Consider the following 25,350-nt stretch of genomic DNA (forward strand, 5'->3'; position numbering starts at 1 on the left):
CAAAGGCAGACGGTGGACAACCAGAAACAGACTGACCCAGAGAAACAGATTTTAACGGCGAACCCACGCCAGAGAAAAAAAATTGGGAGAACAGCTGATGCCAACTGCCAGTCAGATGTCCTATTTATTGAGGAAAGTCAACCGAAGTGAAAGCTGCAGAACGATCTTCAAGCCTGTATGCTGAAAAGCCTGAGCTTTTGAGTACCGGGAAGATTGCAGTCCAGGACCGCCAATAATCTGACGAAAAGCCCCCTGAAGCAAGACCTAAGATTAAAGAAGAACCATAGTGACTTTGATGCAGGACTTTTGGAAGAGTGACAAAGAGCCTCCGTAAGTGTGTTCAAACCTTTAATGTACATTCTTTTTGTAATCTAGGAGATATGTCATAGATGGACTGATAAGAAATAGAAATAAGAAATACCTATAAGAGAGTCCTCTGATTTGTTGTTAACTGGAATATAAATTGTAAGATAACTTGCAATAGCTAGCTAATCTCTAGAGTCCTCTGAATTGTTTATAACTGGAATATAAATTGTAAGATAACTTGCCATAGTTAGCTGATCTCTCTCTATGAGTAAATTACTCTCGACAATTTGATTTTCTTAAACAGAGCAGTAACAGAGTAAATATATTGTTTAGTCATTTAATATTGAAATGAGAAACTTTATTTCTTTATACCAAAAGGATAGCTAGAGAGAGAAGAGTAACTTCCTTTCCCTAATTTAATGTACTTTATTTTAAATGTAAATAAATGTGTTTTAATTATATGTCAATAGAGTGCTGCCTGATTGTTTATTTTGCAGTGCACTGTTCCTAAAAAAATATCGGACTTGTGAGCAGGAAACCAAGTGAGATAGTTAAGTGCAAATAGACCACAACTGTTTATGTAAAGTTTTACTGAAGGAATTTGTGTTAGAGAAAGAGAGAGAGAACTCAACTGGTCGTATTACTGAGTTTTATGCCAATTAAAAGATATTAGTGGTGCAGTCTGAATAAAAAATAAAATTTCTAGTATCCATAGGCATAAGACTCGTAGTGCAAAAGGTAGATAAACTAGTATACAATTGTATAAGCAAGAAAGGTTAAGAGAGAGGAAGCACGTACTACTAATTAGAATAACAGTATTTCAAAGGCTCAGTAACCAATCAGGTTTTATAAATAAGCAAGGTTTATAAATAACAAGTAATAGCAAGAAATAGTAGTAGCAGTGTACAGTTTACAGTAGATTATTATGTCTATACACGAATGCTAGGAGTATCAGGAACAAAGGTCGAGTTTGTTGCCTTAGTCAATATATTGCGACCTCAGATTGTAGGAATTAGTGAGACCTGGCTATCAGATTCAGACCTACTATCTGGTATTGAGTGTCGAATGTAGTAATACTATTAACAATATTTCATGTGGCAGTGAGTTTGAAGCCATCTGGTGTGAGGTGAAATCTAAAAAGACAGATTACATAGTGGGGTGTTGTTACAGACCTGATGGATCGGTTGATGGTGCTGAAGAAATGCATCACCAAATAGAAAAGATGAGCGCGAAAAGATTAATCATAATGGGAGACTTTAATTATCCAAATATTGATTGGGTAGCAGTATAATCTCATGAGAAGAATGAAAATGCGTTTATTGAGCTGTTGCGGGACAGCTTCCTCAAGCAGCATGTGATAGAAGGAACTCGAGGTCAAAGAGTGTTAGATTTGATTATGTGTCAGAGGCGTTTCATTTAAAGACTGCCTCTAGTTGATGACAGTGATCATGCTGTACTCACTTTTGAAGTGACTAAGTTTATGAATGCTCCATACAGAAAAGGTTACATTCTGAACTACAAAGCAGGAAATTATGACCAACTGAGGAGTATATTTTGTTCTTTGGAATGGGATCGGTTGCTGGATGGAAAGAATATTGACAGTGCATGGGAAGCATTTAAACAATACTTAAATGATGATATATCAGAATGTTGTCCCAAGAGTTCGAAGAATACATAGAGTAGGAGTCAAATGGATGTGTAATCTTATTAAGCAAGAGATTCGTAAGAAAAGGACGATGTGGAAGGAATATAGTGTGCATAAGGATGATGTGCGTTGTGAAAATTATAAGCAGCAGGTTAGAATAGTCACAAATGTTGTATGGAAAGCAAAGTATGAGTATGAAAAGAAACTGGTTGTGGTAAAGAGAACTCACAAGAATTCTATCGATATGCTGCAAGTAAAAGAAAGAATGAATATGAAAGCATAACTCTTCTAAATGCTTGAGGGTTACAGATGCAGAAGAGGTTGCTTAACCAAGGAGTGCCCATTTTGTTAAAACCTATCAACCTGGTGTACGCGACACTGAGTTCACTGCTACCTCTTCATCCATGAAGAAACTCAGGTGTATGAAGACGAGATATTATAGCTGTTGCACAAATTGAATAAGAATTCAGCAATAGGGACTGATTGAATATCAGCACATGTGCTAAAAGAGTGTTCAGCTGACCTGGCCATTCCTTTGACCAGGATGTTTAATATGAGTCTCAGAACAGGGAAGATTCCACGGGAATGGAGGGAATGTATGGTAATTCCATTGCACAAAAGTGGTACAAAGACTGATTATCCAACTATTGACCAATTCTAGTGGTGAAGATTTTGGAAAAATTTGTTAGGGCCCGCATTCAGAAATATGTTGACAGTGAATCTCTTCTTTGCAATGAACAACATGGGTTTACTAAGGAAAGGTCATGTTTTAACAACTTGCTCACATTCTACAACAATGTTACTATTGAACTAGACAAGGGGAATAGATACACCATGATACTTTTGGATTTTGGTAAGGCTATTGAAAGAATACAGCATGCCAGACTGCTGCATAAATTGGAGAAAATGGGTTTGGGTTATACAATATTAGCATGGATAAGAGGATGGCTGACTGATAGATATCAAAAAGTGGTATACGGGGGATCTGAGTCTGCAAGGTATCAAAAAGTGGTATACGGGGGGATCTGAGTCTGCAAGGTTTAAGAATAACTATTATAAGAATAACCAAGATCTAGTTAGTATGATACGGGAGGAGCATGGGGGCACCTCCAAGGTTTTACCAGCTCCACCATCTCTTTACATGTGTGTGGAGCGCAGATAGTTATAGACTTAAAACAGCGGCTAACACAGAAGGATATAAAAGTTCTTTCCTTGAGGGCCCTAGAAGGCACACTGGTGGCATGACGTTGTCACCAAAGAATGACTACAATGATAACTAGAATAGGCATAGGGTAAAACACTCGTAAAGGCTTAGGCGTATATCGAGTCTGGATGAGATGTCTGGACATGATGTAAGGGTAGTACTGCCCATAACCAGTACAAAGATTTAAAAAAAAAAAAATACATGTGGTGTACCACAAGGATCAGTGCTTGGTCCACTGTTATTCAATCTGTATATTTATACTGGGAAAGATTTGACAAGCAACATAGTTATTTGCTGATGATGCAAAGATAGGTAGGGTAATCAGGAATACTGCTGATATGCAGTCTTTGCAGCATGATTTGAATAGGCTGGAATTGTGGGCATGGGAAAATGGGTGTCAGTTCAATGTCATTAAATGTAAAGTCATTCACTTCAGCATGATTAGATATCCAATGTCGTATTATATTGGTGGAATTAGGCTAGAAGAAACCGATGAGGCTAGGGATATTGGAGTGTTAGTAGATATGAAGTTGAATTGTAGGGACCATGTGGCAAAGATTACAAATACAAATTAAAAGATAATTGCAATGCTGAAACGAACATCCACATGTAAAGATAAGGATGTTATTTTGCCTATCTACAAGGACTTGATAAGACCTCACTTGGACTATTCTGTGCAGGTCTGATTTCCGTTGTGATTCTGATATATTGAAGAGAGTGCAAAAAAGAGTGTTAACAATGATATCAGGATTGTGGAATACTGATTATGAAGAGAGAGAGAATTTGTAGACTGCAGACACTAGCAAACAGGAGAAAGAGGGATGATATGATTGAGACTTACAAATTTTTGCAAGGGTCATACAGAATTTCAATTTATGGAGGGTGGAGAAAGGACCAGAGTGCATCCTTGGAAGCTGAGAATGAAGGCCCACAAGAAGGGTGTGAAGGCTAGATTTTTCTCTCAGAGGGTGGTGAGTGATTGGAATGGATTGCTATTGGATATTGGATGTTGTGAGTGCAAGCAGTGTGAATGAATTCAATAATAAATATGATAGCTAGTATGTGTAGTATGAGTCTGACTACCTGGAGGTCTCTCTTAATAATAATAATAATATATAGCCATGTAAAATTCTGGAGTCTTATAGTGTGCAGACTTGTACTGGATTTATTTAGAAGTATAACATCATCTGCATAAAGTAAGGAGCTGAGATTAACATCTCCAATTTTGATATCAGGTTTAACACCACTTTGCTTCATAATGTGATCCATATGGATAATGAATAACAGAGTGGATTATATACATAGTTGTCTGACACCAGATTTAACATCAAACCATGTTCCTGTACATCCTTCAGTTCTAACTGCTGACTTGCAACTGAAATAAAGACTAAGCTTGATATAATGCCCTGACACCATATAACTGTAGCATTTCTTTGTTATAATCACACGATTTCTCAGCTATTTGATGACACAAAGTGAAAATGTGATCCTGACAGCCTCTATTTGGCTTGAATCCAACTTGGTCTTCAAACTTCCTTCCAAAATTCTTCTTAACTGTTTATGAAATATACTTGCAGAACACTTACCAGGAACTCAGTAGGGAAATACTCTGTAATTCTCGTATTCAGTTTTTTTCCCTCCCATTTTATATATCGGTACTATGAGAGCTCTGCTCATTATCTGGAATTCGTTCACTGTCCAGTCCTTCTGAACTATGCAGTGCAGCCATTGCAAGACTTTTATACCTCCATACTAGAGTATTTCTGGATGAATATCACTAGTCCCACTACATTTCCTCATTTCAGGCTTTTGATGCTTTTTTATACTTCAAGTATGGATATGTATTCAAATTTGTAGATCTGGTCAAGGTACAAGATGCCAAGAGTTATGATTATATATATATATATATATATATATATATATATATATATATATATATATAGGTACTATGTATTTCTGATTGCAATGCCTGGTTAGTGTTTTTATTTATTTATTTATTTTTTTTTTACCACTGCGCTGTCACTGATTGTTTCATTTAGCAATTTTTCGAAGTACTTGCTGCATACAACAAGGACATCTTTTTCTCAAGTTTTCATGTCACCTTTATCATCTCTAATTCCTTTTACAGCACTCTTTCCTCCATTTCTGAGCTTTTTCAATAGCCTCCAGAATATTTTGCTACCTTCTTGATTTTATTTTCTATGGTCTTACCAAAGTCTTCCCATGACTTTTATTTATCTAGTTTTACAGAGTGTTTAGCTTTCTTGCATTTGTCTCTGTATTCTCTAAGAGCACAAGCTGACTTATTTGTCAGGAAATTTTTTGATATGCTTTCTTCTTTTCCTTCACTGCGTCTTATACTTCCTGTGTCCACCGTGGAGTTCTGATTTTTTCATCTTTGCAGACGTCACCACATGCCTCTCTGGCTGAATCAGTCAATGTTTTCTTCAGAGCTTTTCATCGAATCTCCAAGGTTTGGTTACTATCCTCAAACTCTTTTTTTTTTTTTTGAATAATGTTTGTGTATTTTAGTCTACAGTTCACAGTTCACACGTGAATGATGCTCAACTTTTATTCACTTTAAAACTTTCTTACATATTCTTCTTTTCAATATGAAATTCAAATTTATCCTGCTCAAAATTAAATGTGATCACTTTAAATTTCAAATCCTCTGTACTCATTGTGTCCTGCACCAGTGCGAAACATCACTATCAACAATAACACATAGTCAATGAGACCTCTCTTATTGCTTGCTTCTTCCCTCCATGTGAATTTTGGCACATTTTTATATTGGAACATTGTGTTAGTAATAACCAGTCTCATGTCCTGAGCAGAAATCCAGCAGGTATTTGCCAATATTATTAGCTTCGAACTTTTCTCTAAATTTTCCCAAAATATTTCTGTATGTCTGACAATCATTTCCTACTCTGCTATTTCAATCTTCAACAAGGACTACTTTTTCATTGTGTCAGGTGCTTTCTCTAAAGCTTCAAAAAATTCCTCCACTTCTACCTTCTGTGGGACCATAGGCACAAATAAGTTTCATTGTCCAGTTCCCCATTCTGATATTTGCCTACATCACTCTACTTGAGACTGCCTGCCATTCAAGAAGATTAGTCTCGTATTTAGTGTTGAATATTATAGCTGCATCTTATTTTTCCTAATTGTTATTGCCTGAAGATAACATTTTGTATTTATTGCTTAGGAAGATCTCACCAGTTTTTCTATTTTTTCATTGTGTCAGGTGCTTTCTCTAAAGCCTCAAAAAATTCCTCCACTTCTACCTTAGTAGAACCTTCTGTGGGACCATAAGCACAAATAAATTTCATTGTCCAGTTCTCCATTCTGATATTTGCCTACATCACTCTACTTGAGACTGCCTGCCATTCAAGAAGATTAGCCTCGTATTTAGTGTTGAATATTATAGCTGCTTCTTATTTTTCCTGATTGTTATTGCCTGAAGATAACATCTTGTATTTATTGCTTAGAAAGATCTCATCAGTTTTTGTATTTTTTGTTTCAGTCACCCTTATTATGTTAATCTTGTACTTATCCAATTCTTCAGCTAGTTCCATTTCTTTGCCATTCAGGCTTCTTATGTTGATAGTTCTGATCTTGAACTCTGGTGATGTTGAGTTTAGATGTGTTTCAGGATTAGTTCCAGTAGCTGATTTTTTGCTGTTTGTCCTTGTTCCCTGGCAAAAATAATGGAGGCCTTGTTTAACCAGGCGATGCTCCAACCAGCATGAAAGCCATTTAGAGTACAGTTTGGTTCGCTAAAACCCATATTGCCAGATTGCCAGCCCATCCTCGTCTTCAGTGTTCGTTCAGTATCCAGATACCTTACAGGATGCTCGACGAGAAGGTGAGGATTGGACATTAGGTCAGAAGCCCTGGTCGGTTCTCTGCATTCCTTTAAAGGTTACATAGAGATCTTCTCTCAGTTATATAACTTTGATCCATAAGCACCACATTAATCTTAAAATGTTTATGAAACTCAATATTCAAAAGCATCGCATAAAAAACATTTTAATGATTGCTATATGGTTGTTTATTTTATATCTGATATGGAAAAACCCGAGTACATAAAAAATAAATAAATAAGAATTTTCTGTCGTGCCATGTTTAGATAAATAAAATTTAATATTACGAAATTTTCAGTAAAATTTTTCATATTTTTTTCTTGTTTTCAATGTTTTTAAAACTTAGGTATTCTTGTTTATATATTAGAGTAAATATTCACCCTTGTATATCAAAGGAATTATCTTTGATACAGACATCTGCATTATTGATTTAAAACTAATGTTTTAAATCAAAACTAATGTAATATAATGTTATAATATGCAAAAATTTGGAAGTACTTTTAAGCATAGTATCATTGTCTGTATATGTAAATGTTAACAATATAACCATTGTCATTGTTGATTTAGACAATTATTAAATTTTTTTTTTTTAAATTTAGGTTTGCACAAAAGTACCATTTTTACTTAAACACCATCTGAGAGAATATCAGCATATTGGGGTTGACTGGTTAGTTGCAATGCATGATAGAAAGCTGAATGGAATTTTGGCTGATGAAATGGGACTTGGAAAAACAATTCAGACTATTGCCCTTCTAGCTCACCTAGCCTGTGAAAAAGGTAAAGAATAATTTTATTAGAGGCAAAAAAATAAAAATAAATAAATGAATTCACGATTTTGCATTACTAAAAATATTTTCTTTTTGAAATGTTGTCCCTCCCATTCCCCATGTCAGGCCAGTCGGTCAAGTAGCAAACATCTTAATGCTATGCTCCCGTCTTCAGTTTGAAATATATCAATGGTATGAATTTTTGTCATAGTGATACATTAAAAAAAGAAAGAAAGAAAACTTACCCGAGCAGTATAAAGCTTACCTAAGCAGCTTTCTTTTAAGATTACACGATGCTGAGTATTCATTGTGAAGAATTTATGGAGACAAAAATATACATGTTGGAGTAATTACTTTACTTTTAATTAGGAAAATAGCACTCGATCTTTCAACCTCTGTATCAAGGACATTATCAGGAACACATACTGCACATGACACTACGCAAAAGTAAGATTAAATCTAAATGCTTTGTTAATTATTTACCCTTGCCATAGTGATAACAAAATTGTATGAAAAAATAAAGGAAAAAAACAATTGAAATAAAATAATAATAAATAAATAAATTATATACAAATATAAATTAACAAATAAAATAAATTTTTACTCATATCATCATCATCAAATTACTGATGTATACCCTCATTCGGTGTACAGGATATGATAGCTCTACATGGAAAATTTGCATCATTACTAACTTCCTCTCTACAATTTTCCTCCACATCAGTCTGTTACCTCAAGACTCCAACATTATCAGATCTTTTATTTCTATTTATATATTGGGTTTTATCCATTATCCCAGTGTTAGCAAACAAAGTTTGCACCTGAAGTACTTTCAGGACTTGGGCAGCTCATTGTAAAGGTGGTATAAGTTCTCAATTCCCATAGTATCTCCCATAATGCAAAGCACATCTCCTCACAGACATGTATAATGCTATGCATTAAGGGAAGGGCCACTTCCAGACCGGTTTCTACCTTTATTGAGGTCTCATCAGTGGGAGCCAGACCCAGAGATGGTGATACTAAGGTGGTAGTAAAGGAGAAGTCATATTTATCTATATGAGTTGCCAAAGGGTGTCACACCATATTATTATTATTATTATTAAAATTCTCTGGATTAGAGATAAGTTTATGGAAGTTTTTTTCACTTGGCTATGCTTCTAATTATATGGGTTTTATCCTTTATCCAGGTATTAGCAAACAAAGTTTGTGCCTGAAGTACTTTCAGGACTGGTCCCAGTCCCGAAAGTACTTCCTCATGGCTTTGGAAGGTACTGTCTTGGGTGGCAGTTGCTATGTCCGTCATCGGCATAGATAAACTTTCAACTAACTGTTGGGAGGATATAACCATACCTTATATTAAACACAGTTTATTTCTCCATAGTTAAAAACAATAATAATTAATAATGTACACAATTTCAATTAATCTTTTTATAAACCTACATATATCATGTCGATTTTTATATGACAATGAGGCAAACCATTGTTATATACAAAATAATTGTGAGCACATTGTATAACAAATTTTTTTTTGCTTGAGCTTTCAAGATCGAATTGAGAATCCAGCCTTGTGTAGTGGAGCAATGGTTTATTGCCATTTGTAATTTCACACTTTCTAATTTTTGTTTTGGTTATGTTGTTTTCCAGTTCTGACATGTAAACATCTTTATTCTTCCACAATTGACACTGTTGAAGACGTCAAAGAATACCTTTTACACACTTTATTTTTTGCACCACGTTCTAGCTCGAGAATAATTTTGAATTTTTCACAAACTGCATGACTTTCTTTTAGTAGATGTGTGCCTAACAGAAGAATTCATTTTTAACTGATTTTAAATTCATTTCAATGTTTGGGTAAAGTGAGGGAAGAGGGCTAGAGACTAGAGCACTAGAGAGGTAGGTAGACTGGTGATAGTTCCCAAGGATAAGATTAAGTTCTAATCTGGCCCATAATTAAATGCAGGTAGTCATGAAAACTGCCACTCATCTCATTTTTTATTTTAATTCCAAGAATTAAGTATTCCAAGAACTACATGAGCATTTAAGAATGTTTGCATAATTACCAAAATTTGTACGTTATATTCTTGTGGTACACTAATTATAAATGTGAGCAATTGTATGGGAATATGCATAAATTAAAATCAATGTGGTATTTTTTTTCTATTACAGTCATGATCATGTTATTGCCATGCCTGTTATAAAAAATGCTGACTGTATTATGAAAAAAGTAGCACTGAAACATATCAACATTGGAAATAAATATTTTACTTAGCTCTCTATATGTAGATGATTTTGTTCTCCTAAATAAAACCAGCAAAACTCTTCAGGGCTATTTAACTAAATTGAATATCTGCTGTCACGAGATTGGTATGAAAATCAGTCATAAAAAGTCCAAAAACTATGAAAATAGTCAGGAACCTGGAAAATTGCATTCTCAGTGGAGATCCTGAAGAGCAAATAAATTACTTCCTTTGTTGAGATGCAATTTTTAGTGGAGATCATCATCAAATTTCTGTTATATACTTCAAAAGGTATACAGAATACCATGGAATCACTGCATGAAAAGTTCACTTTATTACTAACATCTTATTGACAGATTTCATCCAAATTAGTTTATCTGTTCTGACTCCAGTATTGTCAGATCTTGAATTTTGGGCTTCTCTGAGTCTTTCTTGGTTTCTTGCTGTCATCCTTGCTCAAACACCTACTTTGCTCATTTCTCCTTTCCCATTCGTTTTTAGGTTAGTATAATTTTCTTATATTTATAGTTACTATTATAATTTTCTCAGGGGCTCACATTGGTGAGTATGGCCATGGCAAACCCAAGCTAGACCTGATCTTACTTCCTACAATATACACTTGGTATGTTATAGCTGTAGACTGGTCTTCTATTCTGCTTTCCTCTACTCTCTCTTACTTCTTACTCTCCTCCTCCCACTGCTATTAGAGCATTTCCAGGGGATGACTCCTCTCAAACTATAGTTTCCACTATCTACTAGAAAAAGGCAAGCCTAATTGCTTTAAGGTGGCACTCCCACCACTAGGATACCTATTGTCTTGCTAGTATCTTGACATAGGGAAACACACTTTACTTTCAAGTCTCCACAAAATCCAAAATAGGAATAACACATGAGAAAAGACCGCAAACTGGAAAAGGTTAAAAAACTTTGGAAAAATAAAAACTTGGTGAAATATGTTAAATGAAATTAGATGAAATTTTAAATGATAAAAATATAATAATTGAAGTTCTTACAGAAACAAAGAAGGAATAAAAGAAACAACTAAATTATCATATCACATATATATATAGTGGAGTGGACAAACAAATACATGCAAAAACTGGAGTAATGATTTGAATCCATAAATCAATTAAAGCAAAAATAACTAGTTATACATACTGGAATGAAAGAATATTAGAAGTGCAATTAAAATTAAATAAAGAGAATTTAATATTTGTTGGAGTGTCTGCTCCTGAAAAAGCAAAAGAAGAAGAAAATGATTACTTTTACAAATAGTTACAAGGAATATATGAAGAATTAAATAAAACAGACCATATAATTATAGCTGGAGATCTTAATGCCAGAATAGGAATGAAAATAATTAATAATAATAAAAAAAAATTTGCAAAACCAAGTGAACAAAAATGGAAAGCGACTCATTGATTATATAATAATTTAAAAATAATGAATACATTCTACTATAACATAAAAGTATACACAAATATACATGGTGTGCAAGAGGACAACAGTCAATAATGGACTACTTAATAGCAAATGAAAAAGCACTAAACCTCTTCTAAGATGTTAAAGTCAAAAGAGGGCCAGAAATCGACATAGATCACTATTTAGTGCAGGCAAAACTAAGGTTTCCACCAAACTGGTTACAAAAATGCAAAAATATAAACAAACTAGAGAAACAAAATCTAACTACAAAGTAAGATTACTAAATGATTCAATATAAGAAATTTATACCAACAGAGGATTAATAACTACTTAGAAAAAATACAAGAAAATGAAGACATCGATAAAGAATGGAATAATGTCTTCTTCCTCCTAACATGGATTAGGCCAGGTGGCCTGTTCTGGTCTCATGCCATCTCTTTCTTGGTCTTCCAATTCTTCTTTTTCTTCTTATTTTATATTTGTATAATATTTTTAGTAGTCTGCTGTATATGAAAGTCAGGGAACACACAAAAAAATCATAAAAATAAAAAATTATATGGGACAATGAAATAAAAACAATAATTGAAAATAAAAACCTGGCATTTAAAAGATGGTTAAGTATCAAAAAACAAGGAGATGAAATTGAAAATAAAAAAAAGACGAGCAATAGCCAATAGAGAAACCAGAAAAAGAGACAGAGAAAGCTGGGAAAAAGTTGTATCATATCTAGAAAATGACATATACAAAATAAGACCCAATCCATTTAAAATAAAAACATGAATGCAGATATAAAAAAAATCTGCAAATATAAATTGCGAAATAGATATAAAAGAATTGTTGGATTACTTCACAGATCTTTGGACAGATAATACTAACATCTAAAAAAAGTAAAAAAAAAAATTGAATAAGAATTCAGTCCCTATTGCTGAATTCTTATTCAATTTGTGCAACAGCTCTAATACCTCGTCCTCATACACCTGAGTTTCTTCATGGATGAACAGGTAGCAGTGAACTCAATGTTGCGTACACCAGGTTGATAGCTTTTAACAAAATGGGCACTCCTTAATTGAGCAACCTCTTCTGCATCTGTAACCCTCAAGCATTTAGAAGAGTTATGCTTTCATATTCATTCTTTCCTTTACTTGCAGCATATCGATAGAATTCTTGTGAGTTCTCTTTACCACATCCAGTTTCTTTTCATGCTCATACTTTGCTTTCCGTACAACATTTGTGACTATTCTAACCTGCTGCTTATAATTTTCACAACGCACATCATCCTTATGCACACTGTATTCCTTCCACATCATCCTTTTCTTATGAATCTCTTGCTTAATAAGATTACATACCCATTTGGTATGTAATCTTCGAACTCTCGGGACAAACTCTGCTATTGCATCATTTAAGTATTATTTAAATGCTTTCCATGCAATGTCGATATTCTTCCCATCCATCAACTGATCCCATTCCACTGAACTCAGTATACTCTTCAGTTGGTCATAATTTCCTGCTTTGTAGTTCAACATGTAAACTTTTCTGAATGGAATATTCATAAACTTAGTCACTTCCCAAGTGAGTACCACATGATCATTGTCACCAACCCGAGGCAGAATAGTTACACCTTTAACTGAAATTACAGAGGTATTAGTTTATTGAATACATGCTACAAAATATATAGTAGAATACTTCATGAAAAATTGAAATTATACAGTGAAAAAATATTATTTGAATGTCAAAATTGATTTAGAAAAGGATGCTCTACAATGCATGCAGCTTTTTGTTTAAAACTACTTATAGATAGAAAAAAAAGAGAATTTAATTTAGAAACTTAACTTTTGTTTATAGATTATGAAAAAGTATTTGACAAAGTAAAATAATATATACTGTTTGATATATTACAAAGAATAAATGTACCTAATATTCTACTGCATGCAATATTGAATACATACAAAGATAAGAAAGAAGAAAGAAATGGAGAGGAATAAATTGGATGTGGTTGTGAAGTGAAGTGAAGTCAGATGGGAAGATATAGGAGATTTTGAAAGTGATGGTTACAGAATTATATTTTCCTGTAGAACATGGGGGGAAAATTTAGTAGCGTTTGTTTTGAATGAAAAGGTTAAAAATTCAGTAGAAAAAATAATATATAAAAGTGACAGGGTGATTATGATTAAACTGAAAGTAAAGCCTGTGGACATAATGATTATACAGATATATATGCCCACAAGTGACCATGATGAAAATGAAGTAGAAGAGATATATAATCAAATAGAACAGATAATGGAAGAAGACAACTAAAATTTGTACCATCTGGATGGGAGACTGGAATGCGGTGGTTGGTGAAAAGGTAGAGAAGGGAATAACAAGAAGATATGGCCTTAGAAAAAGGAATGAGAGAGAGGTGAAAGACTTATAGAGTTTTGTAAAAGACACAAACTAATCATTGGTAATACTTGGTTTAAACTTCCAAAGAAAAGAAGATATACATGGAAAATGCCAGGTGATATCGCAAGATACCAGATTGATTATATGTTAATACAAAATATGTACAGAAACAGTGTAAAAAGGATATCAACATATCCAGGAGCTGATATCGACTCAGACCATAATTTACTTGTTATGGAATTAAGAATACGATATAAGAAAATAAACAAAGGTAAAAACAAGAAAAGGTGGAACCTAGAAAAACTCAAAGGAGGTGTAGGTAGGAAATTCAGAGAACATCTGGAAAATAAAATAAGGAACGAAGAGAATATATCTGAAGAAACTATGGATGTTAATGCAAAATGGAATTAACTGAAAAACTTGATATATGAAACAGCTGCTGAAGAGATAGGTTTTGTGGAAGGGAAAAGAATTAAAAAGCCATGGATTACAAATGAAATGATAAGAAAAATGGAATAAAGAAGAAGATGGAAAAATGTAAACACTGAAGAGGGAAGAAGAAAATACAAAGTATTAAATAATGAACTGAGAAGAGAAACTGATAAAGCAAGAGAGGAATGGTTGAAAACAGAATGCAAAGAAATTGAAGAAATGGAAAAAAGGGGGCGATATGATAAAATGTTCGAAAAAGCAAAAGAAATTACAAATATTAAAAAAAAGCATAAGAAATCTGCCATCAGAAGATAAGCAAGGAAAACTGATTTATGATATTGAAATACAGGGTGAAAGATGGAAGGAATACATCAAAGAACTATATGCAAAGATTGAAAGGCCAACAAAAATTGAATTGGAAGAGCAAAATTAAATTTCAACAGAAGAAAGAGTTCCTGAAATACTAAAGAGAGAAGTAGAAACATCAATTAAGGAATTAAAAAGTGGAAAGATGGAAGGAGTGGATGGAATACCTAGTGAAATCCTAAAACAACTGGAGAACAAAGGTATAACAAACATGGAAACTCTGCAACCTCATTTACAAAACAGGAGTATGGCCTAAAGATTTCACAGAGAGTATTTACCAATTGAAAAGAAAAGCAATCCTACTAAGTGCAGTGACTACAGAACTATAAGCATACTCTCACATGCCTCCAAAGTACTGCTAAGAATATTAAATCAAAGATTGTATAATAGAGTGGAGTATTTTCTGGGGGATGATCAATTTGGATTTAGAAAAGATCAGAGGAACCAGAGATGCAATTGGAGTAATGAGGAATATAGAATCTAGGCAAAAGGAATATAGAAGTAAATAAAGAAGTTTATATTTGTTTCATCGACCTTGAAAAAGCATTTGACATGGTGAAATGGGAAAATCTGATGGAAATATTATGCAAAATAGGTTTAGATTGGAGAGAGAGACTGAAGGTTAATAGCTGAATTATATATGAACCAGATGACCATAATAAAGACAAAAGTAGGAAAAACTAAAAAATGTGTGATTAGCAGCGATGTAAGACAGGGATGCTACCTGTCACTGACGCTCTTCAATATATTTGCAGAAGAAATGATAAAAGAAGATTTTAAGAAGAAAGAGGAATCACTATTGGAGGAAGAACAATACAAAATATTAGATTTGCAGATGATCAGGCAATATTAGCTAATACCAAAGATGAACTACAGCACCTAATGCAAAAATTTGAAAATATATGCAAGAAATATGGTATGAAAATTAATGCAAAGAAAACAAAAGTGATGAGAGTCTCCAGGAAACCAGGAAGTATGAAGGTGATGATGAATGGAGAAAGTGTAGAGCAAGTGGGACAATATAAATACTTTGGTAGTATAATACAAGAAAATGGAAAATGTGACATGGAAATAAAAGAAAGAATTAACAAAGGAAAATATGCCTTTTATAGCAAGAAAAATTTGTTTATTAATAAAATGAATAAAAATCTAAAGAAAAGGCTTATTAAGTACTATATTTGGAGTATGACTTTATATGGGTCAGAAACATGGACAATTAGGAAGAAAGAAGCTAAAATGTTGGAGTCATTTGAAATGTGGTTATGGAGAAGAATGGAGAAAATAAAGTGGACTGAAAAAATCACCAATGAAGAAGTATTACAAAGAGTTGAAGAAGAAAGGAATTTACTAAAGTCTGTAAGAAGAAGAAAGCATAACTGGATAAGACATGTATTAGGAGGAGACAGATAAGAATGATAGAAGGGAAAATTGAAGGAAAGCGACCAAGAGGAAGAAGACGACTAATGATGCTTGATGATATAATGGGAACAAGAAGATATCAGGAAATGAAGGAGGAAGCAAGAGACACAGGAAATTGGGAGAAGAGAATCTGCTGAGTTATACCATTGGACCTGTCAAGAGACAGAACACTAATGATGATGACAAAGATAATAAAATTAAAATAAATGAAAAATGTCTGAAAAACAATCTGTAAAACCAGGAGTGAGACAGGGATATCCTCTGTCTCCAACACTTATATTTATCAATATTTATATTAATACAGTGGAACACCTTAAACAATCCAGGTATAGAAATTTCCTGAATAACAGAATAAATGCACTGTTATTTGCAGATGATCAGGTAATAATATCAGATAAGGAAGACAATTTACAAAGAACAATATATAATTTAAATGTTATAGTAGAAGAGTTTGGGATGAAAATATCCATAGATAAAGCTAAAGTCACGGGTGTACAGAGGTCAGCCAAAGTGATTGGCCATATTGAAAGAACCTATTCGCCATCATGTGACAAGAATTACAGCTGAAATCCTCTTCGATGCTGTGCAGAGTGTCATGCCATGTCTGACGGCCATTCTCATGAATGCCGGCCATCACATTGAACATTTGTAATCCTAGCTGCATTGCGAACTGTGCTGCACCACTGTACAAACTACTGACACAACTGAAGTGCCACCTGTCGGTGGCAAATGTAACTATTCTGGCAATAAAATTTTTCATTATTAAAAAAACCCCATGTCTTTCTGTGAAAACCGCATCGTACTACTGTCTATACTTTTCGAATTATTGAATTTTTACTTTTGGATCACTCGGTATATATATATATATCATGAATATTGATTTTCCTGTTGAGTAACAGTGTGAATTTGATTTGCATCATTGGTCACTATAAAACTCCACAACAGATTGAAGATATTTTCTTACATCTTGCAATCTTAAAGTGCTACAGAATATTCATACCAATATATAATGCATATATAAATAGGCATTATATTTTGCATTCTGTAAAGATTTTCATGGAAAATATTTTTGCTGAACTGACCAGTTCAGATCTGGTGAAATGGTCACCATCATTCTTCCACTTTCTTCTAAAACTGTGAGAACAGAATTGCCTGCTGGTCATCATCATCTATTTACTATTGTCAACAGTTCATGAGCTAATTCACAATCAGTTTCTCTTGAAATTCCAATTTTTTCATATAGAGGGGGGCTTCAAGATATCATCATCATCATCATCATCATCAAATTCCTGCTATGTACCCTCAAGGGGTGTACAGGATATGACAGTACTACATGAAAAAACATACATCAATATTAACTTCCTATCTACAATTTTCCTCCAAATCAGTCTGTTACTTGTCAAGACTACAACATTATCAGATCTTATATTTCTATCGTCTAAGGCACTTTGTACCGTATCAATCCACCTATATCTTGGTCTTCCTCTGGGTCGTTTTCCTGCCAACCTGGCAGAGAACACTTGTTTTGCTAATCTTTCCTCTCCCATTCTATTTAAGTGACCATACCACCTGAGATTAGCTCTGCTAACGTATTCCTGGATGCTGACAATGTCAAGTTCTTTCCTAATATCCTCGTTTATAATATGATATTGCCATTGATGCCATCTGTTCACGCCTCTAATCTTTCTCAGGACTCTCATATCTGCGGTCTCTAGTCTTTGGTCAAGTGTTTTACTTCTGACCCAGCTCTCAGATCCATAAGTTAAAACTGGTTTGAACACTGTCTTGTATACAGTTAATTTAGTGTTCCGACTAATTTCTCTCTTATTCCATATGAATTTATTCAATTGACTTCCCACCATACCAGCTTTGCTGATTCTGTTGTCTATTTCTATATTTAGTTTACCATCTGTTCACGCCTCTAATCTTTCTCAGGACTCTCATATCTGCGGTCTCTAGTGTTTGGTCAAGTGTTTTACTTCTGACCCAGCTCTCAGATCCATAAGTTAAAACTGGTTTGAACACTGTCTTGTATACAGTTAATTTAGTGTTCCGACTAATTTCTCTCTTATTCCATATGAATTTATTCAATTGACTTCCCACCATACCAGCTTTGCTGATTCTGTTGTCTATTTCTATATTTAGTTTACCATCTTCAGTAAAAATTGTGCCTAAGTAGGTGAAATGTTTTACTTGTTCCACAGGTTCTCCATTCACAACACAGTTGACATTTTCAATGATTCTGCCTATTTTCATTGTCTTTGTCTTTTTATTGCTGCCCTTCATACCATATCTATTACAACAGCTATTCAATTTAGTCAGAGAATCTTGCAGACTTGTAGTGGATTTATTTAGAAGTATAACATCATCCGCATAAAGCAAAGAGCTGACATTAACATCTCCAATTTTGAAATCAGGTTTAATACCACTTTCCTTCATAATGTGATCCATATAGATAATGAATAACAGAGGGGATAATGTACATCCTTGTCTCACACCAGATTTAACATTAAACCATCTTCCTGTACTTACTTCAATTCTAACTGCTGACTTTCAACTCAAATAAAGACTAAGTGTTGCTTGATATAATGCCTCATTGACACCATATAACTGCAGCGTATTGAATAGCTTCTCTGTTGGCACCTTGTCATATGCCTTTTCCAAATCGACAAAACTTAAATACAGATCTTTGTTATATTCCCATGCTTTCTCGACTATTTGTAGTAAAGTGAAGATCTGATCCTGACAGCCTCTATTTGGCCTGAATCCAGCTTGTTCTTCACCAAGCTCTTCTTCCACAATTCTTCTCAACCGTTTCTCAAGTATACTGGCATAGACCTTGCCAGGAACACTCAGTAGGGAAATACCTCTGTAATTCTCACATTCAGTTTTATTTCCCTTTTTATATATGGGTACTATGAGAGCTCTACTCCAATCATCGGGAATTCGTCCCTCTGTCCAGGCTTTCTGAACTATGCAGTGCAGCCACTGTAAGACTTTTATACCACCATACTTCAGCATTTCTGGTCGAATATCATCTACTCCTGCTGCCTTTCCACATTTCAAGCCTTTGATGGCTTTTTCTACTTCAAGTATGGATATGTATTCCTGACTGTCAGTGTTTTTTTATCACTGTGCTGTCATCACTGCTTGTTTCATTTAGCAGTTTTTCAAAGTAATTACTCCATACTTCAAGGATATCTTTTTCTCCTGTTTTCATGTCACCTTTATCATCTCTAACTCCTTTTACAGCACTCTTTCTTCCATTCCTAAGCTTCTTCAACAACCTCCAGAATATTTTGCCACCTTCTTGATATTTATTTTCTATATTCTTGCCAAAGTCCTCCCATGACTTTTGTTTAGCTAGTTTTACACACTGTTTAGCTTTCTTACTTTTGTCTCTGTATTCTGTAAGAGTAAAAGCTGACTTATTTGCCAGGAACTTTTGGTATATGCTTTCTTCTTTTCCTTCACTGCCTCTTTAACTTCCTGTGTCCACCAGGGAGTTCTGATTTTTTTATCCTTGCACACAACCTCACCACATGCCACTCTGGCAGAATCAATCAATGTTTTCTTCAGAGTTTGCCACTGAATCTCCAAGGTTTGATTCCTGTTCTCAAACTCTTTCATTTTCTTTTCAATAATCTTTCTGTATTTTAGTCTACAGTTCACATCTGGGAGCTGCTCAACTTTTATTCGCTTTAAAACTTTCTTACATGTTATTCTTTTCAATATGAAATTCAATTTTATCCTGCTCAAGACTAAATAGTGATCACTTCCAATTTCAAGTCCTCTGTACACTCTGGTGTCCTGCACCAGGGAGAAGACATCACTATCCACAATAACATAGGCAATGAGAGTTTTCTTATTCCTAGCCTCTTCTCTCCATGTGAATTTGTGCACATTTTTATGTTGGAACATGGTGTTAGTAATAACCAGTCCATGTCCTGAGCAGAAATCCAACAGATATTTGCCATTATTATTAGCTTTGCTCTTTTCTCCAAATTTTTCCAAAATATTTTTGTATATCTCGCAATTTCCTACTCTGCTATTTAGATCCCCAACAAGGACCAACTTTTCCTTTTTCATTGTGTCGGTTGCTTTTTCTAGAGCGTCAAAAAATTCCTCCACTTCTACCTTAGTAGAACCTTCTGTGGGACCATAGGCACAAATAAGTCTCATTGTCCAGTTCCCCATTCTCATATTTGCCCACATTACTCTACTTGAGACTGACTGCCATTCAAGAAGATTAGCCTCGTATTTTGTGTTGAATACTATGGCTACTCCTTCTTTTCCTTGATTGTCTTTGCCTGAATATAAATTTTGTATTTATTGCTTAGAAAGATCTCACCAGTTTTGGTCTTTTTTGTTTCAGTCACCCCTATTATGTCGATTTGGTACTTATCTAATTCCTCCGCTAGCTCCATTTCTTTGCCATTCAGGCTTCTTACGTTGATAGTACCGATCTTTAACTCTGGTGATATTGAGTTGTGGTTTGTTTTCATATTTGTTCCAGTAGCTGACTTTTCGCTGTTCGCCCTGGTTCCCTGGCGAAAACAACGGGGGCCTTGTTTATCCGGGCGACGCCCCAGCCGGCATGAAATTTTGTCATGTTGTACCATCATTTTTTATTTTGGTTTAACCAATAAGAATACAATTTGGTCGGTTAAATCCCATATTGCCAGCCCATCCTCGTTCGTTCAGTATCAAAGTAGATACCCAACAGGGTGCACCACGAGAAGGTGAGGATTGGACATTAGGTCAGAGGCCCTGGTCGGTTCTCCGCATTCCTTTAAAGGCTATGTGGAGGTCTCCTCTCAGTTATACAGCTTTGACCCTTAAGCAACTCGCTTCAAGATATTAGAATGTAAATTGTTCAATATATATCAAGGCTTCATTATAGAGCTGTTTCCTACATCTCACTCACTTTTTCTTCATGTGGGAGGGGTTGGGGGGTAATTTTGCAGTCTTAGATTTTTCTTTCCTCCTAGATATGTTTCATTGCATACTGATCCTTTAAGGACGTGAGAAGTTTGCTTATTCTGAAGCTGCTTTGAAGATGACATCTGGCAAAATGTCTTATTCAAAGTACTAAAAGCGAAAAAATTGATTGCATTAGATCTCTGCAGTTTATGCAGTTGATGTCAATCAAGCCTCAGTGTTTAGTTATCAGTATCGTTATTATATATATGTATATATTGATATTTTGATCTTATTCCTTGAAGTTTTATATCTATAATAATTTGTTTTTTAAATTAAATTATTTTTTAAAATATTTGCTTAGGTGTTTGGGGACCACATCTAATTGTAGTGCCTACTAGTGTGATGTTAAACTGGGAGATGGAATTTAAGAAATGGTGTCCTGCTTTCAAAATTTTGACATATTATGGAACCCCTAAAGAAAGAAAACAGAAAAGACAGGTTTGTATCTACCTGGTCCCATCCTATCTATCATAACAGTTATATGTTAATATAATAATATCAATTTTGTCATTGTTAGCATTGAAGAATATATCAGCTAAACTATTATAAGGTTACCAGTATGGTTATTAAAACTACTATCAGTATAAAATCATGACTTGTTCATCGATGTTTGTTATGTTTGCATGGTATGTGTGGCTGTTAAAAAAAAAAAAAAATACTATATTTGAAAAATTCATAAGCAGTTTAAAATCCATTTTTTTCTGTCCCATGTGCAGATTATCTGAGACTTGTTTGATGGATTTCATTGAAATTTTGATATTTAGAATCTGATCAAAAGTTTGTTATGCCATTATATAATATAAAGACTGAAAATAAAGATATCTGAGATGTCTGGAGTAATAACTTTATAAAGATTGAAAAATGAGGGCAATGAGAGAACAGTAATAGATAATACAAGAGAAATGCAATTTGGAGCATTCTTACTTGAGCTAGAAAAAGCCATCAGAATGAAGTGTGGAAAAGCAGCTGGAGTAGTAGTAGTATACTTAGCTAATATTTGATCAAAAATATGGAAGGATAAAAGTTTTACTGTGGTTAAAATGCATAATTCAGAAGGATGAATTTCATTTGTTCGAATTAAGCTTTTATCCATAAAAAAAATGAATTAAAACTGAGTGATGAACTTAAAAATGTATTTCCATGCTTAGTATTCTTAGTATCATAATAAGAATGAAACTGTGGAAAAATGTTAGGCAAAAAAAAAAACTAGTTTCAACTGAAATAGGAGTTGTTAGAATTGGAAATTTAGTTTAAGACACCTTCTAGAAATCATGGAAATATGACAAGGAATTGTATTTTAAGTTTTGTAAATTCTGGCAGATTGTGAGGGTGATGTGGTCTTCAAGCTGAGAAGGAGCAGTTTTAAATTATGTATTAAGTTTTCCAGTTTTTTACAATGGATTGTCATTATTTCACTTTCATTGCTGCTGTTCTTGATTTTGAAGCCAGTTATGTTCTTTTCATGTAGATGGTAATCATACTGAGAAAACTTTGCATCAGTGAACTTTATTAATTTTTCTTTAATTGTATCTCTCTCTCTCTCTCTCTCTCTCTCTCTCAGCATTAGATAGTTCCTCATAATTCACAAATTCTTCTGATTCTGAGGAGTCTTCATTTGTTGATTCATAACCTTCTCCCTTACTATGTTTTTATTATTTCATGTCTTTTTAAAGTTTGTTCCTTTTTTGTTTTTATTCATCTTTTAATTTTTTCCGTTTATCCTCAGTTTTTTGAATTAATTCAAATTTTTTTCTTTTTGTTGATCTTGTCTAGATATTATGTTTTTTCCGCTATCTTACTTTTTTTCTGTTTCATCTTCTCTGATTACTCCTTGTATCATAGTTTCATTCGGTCTGGTATCTATTCAGTTGTTATACTAGATTCATTATTATTAATTTTAACTAATGATGTTCCGACTATTTGACAAGGAAAGTGGTTCTTACTGTTCTAGAATTTTTGGCTGGCATTCTCACACATTATGTGATTTCAATGAATACAGTTTGATAGTACATGCTTTTTTACAGTTACTTTACTAGATAGCTTTGGAAGACCTGAGGATTCTTCTTTATTTTTCTTTGATATATATATATATATATATATATATATATATGCTGTTTTTATAGGATCTACCTGTGGTCCCACTCCTTTGGCCAAAGTTCTAAAAGGTCAGGTAGTAATGCACTATTCAGAACTGTTGCATTTTTGACAGGGTTTAAGATTCTGGTTAGCAAGATGTCCAATCTGCATGTAGTGAAAACATTTAGCTGTGGGGAAGTTGCCACCTAAGTGATTGTATGAATTGTAATGCTGGCACTGTGTCTGCATCCCAGGATAGTTCACTGTAACTTGAGATGTACTACTGTTGGTAAAATTTGGTACAGGCTTCTTCATGGCTATTTTAAAGGTGACCTTGCAGAAAACCAGTTGGGATCTTTGTTTCAGTTATCCTTTCACGTGTTACTGATTTTACCACATTTTGAGTATGTTTGAATACGGATTTTGATATTGTTTTCTGTAATTTCCATTGGAAATCTTTTGATTTTACTGCACTACCTTGGAACGTAAAACTGCATAGTAGTTTATCCCTGGTTTCTACATCTTTTAGTAAAGGTTTTAAGGCTTTATAGTAGTGACTATAAATATTTGTTACTTGTTTTGCCTCTTCACATCCTGTAATTTCATTTCCTAGAGTTCACACGATTACAGGAATTGATACCATTGTCTCACAGAGGTGGAGGTGGGGTAGAGAACACTAAAAACTCTGTATTTAATTATAAGAGAAACCTTTCAGTCATTAGACTGAAAATTAAATAACCCAGGGATATAGAAATAATTCTCACCACCAACAAATGCTGTAGCGTAGCTACTACAAAATTATTTCATACATGACATGACCAAAAGTAATTCTGTAATACAGATATTAACTGCCCTACCAGTAATCTTATTAATGTTTACTTAAATAATCCATGCTAATTGTGGGGGCGGGACATCCACCACTAGCACCAGCAAAATAAAATTTTACTTCAAAGAAAAAAAAAAAAACCTAAGTACTTATCTTGCCAAAATTCTCAGGTACTGTTAAAGTGAAGGATATATCTCTCTCTCCAGAAACCTCTGAATAATCTATGCGATCACTCTAAATGTCACTGAGTGACCCAAAAGGATAACTGCTAAACTCATTTGACCTGAATTACTGCATGTCAGAAAACTCAGCAGTGGCATGCAAAAACCTACCACCAAGTAGAATACTCTACTCCCCCAGGTAGCAAGCTAATTCTCAAGTGTTATCAGTAGGAACCAGACCCAGATCCAGAAAGATACCAACAGCGAATAAATGCAAAAGGCATATATTTTCCGTAGACAAGCTCAACCTTTTCTATGCAATGACCCTTCATATATCTTTCTTATGGAAGTTTGCTTTTTGGTGATACTGAGGCACTTGATATGAATTCAGCAACCTCTGTATAGAAGTACCTTTAATTTTAAGATATTCACAGACAGACTTTGTTTCCTTACACTTTGGTAAAAGATTAAACAAGAGTATAATTTCTTAGCAAGTACAATTTACTTTGTAACCAAGTGAAACAACTTTTGACATGGGTTATACAAGCAAATATTATTCATTTTTCAGTTATGTACATTATTATACAGTTTGACCTGTGATGATTGAATCTAACTGATGTAAGAATTTGATGATGCAGAAATAATTATCATTCTTGGTAGAATAAGCATTATTCATCAAGCCACTGTTGTATCATTAGGATCTTTATCTTTGGTGGTTAACTGGAAGAGCAGTCTGATAGTCACATTTAGGATTTTCTGTACCTTATCTTCTGTTTGACTTGAGGAATTAATTGAATAAATTGGTCAGTTTATAATAATTGATAATCAGGGATGCCTCAGCACTATCATTCAGTTCCACATTATGGTATCCTTAAAACCTTCACAAATAGTACAAAGCATCTATGATTCAGAATTTTCTTTTGAATTCAGTTATTTTTGTCACGGATTTTTTAACAACTTAAAAATAGAGAAATATTATAGCCTCTCTCCTAATGCATTATCATAGCAAAATTATTTCCATCCCAAATCTTCAGAGTACTTTTTGAGAGAATTGCTAATTTCTTACAAATTTAAACTTCCCACTTCTGCTTTTCAGCCACATATTAAAATAAGCATTCTTTTCAACATTTGAATAATTTCAGCCCCCTTGACACACCATGGAGACTGTATATCTTGAATAGCGTAGGAAATATTTATGATACTATCATTATGGCAAGTCAGGTCTAACCGACAGTGCTTTGGGCCAAATTTGAAGAAAGCA

General features: G+C 34.0%; 1 protein-coding gene across 1 annotated transcript in view; it reads left to right on the forward strand.

Annotated features, from left to right (window-relative positions):
• The window catches only part of LOC150108900 (chromatin remodeling protein domino-like), a 731,915-nt gene that overhangs the window by 230,656 nt on the left and 475,909 nt on the right, over positions 1-25,350 (forward strand). Inside the window, exons 14-15 of the mRNA XM_090410792.1 lie at positions 7,618-7,795; positions 21,328-21,464. Coding sequence (XP_090266918.1) covers positions 7,618-7,795; positions 21,328-21,464 — 315 coding nt within the window. The remainder of the gene's footprint in view (positions 1-7,617; positions 7,796-21,327; positions 21,465-25,350) is intronic.

This window comes from Typopeltis vanoorti, chromosome 2, assembly GCF_054136105.1.
Source record: "Typopeltis vanoorti isolate ZY-2024b chromosome 2, IOZ_Tvanoo_1.0, whole genome shotgun sequence".
NCBI lineage: Eukaryota > Metazoa > Arthropoda > Arachnida > Uropygi > Thelyphonidae > Typopeltis > Typopeltis vanoorti.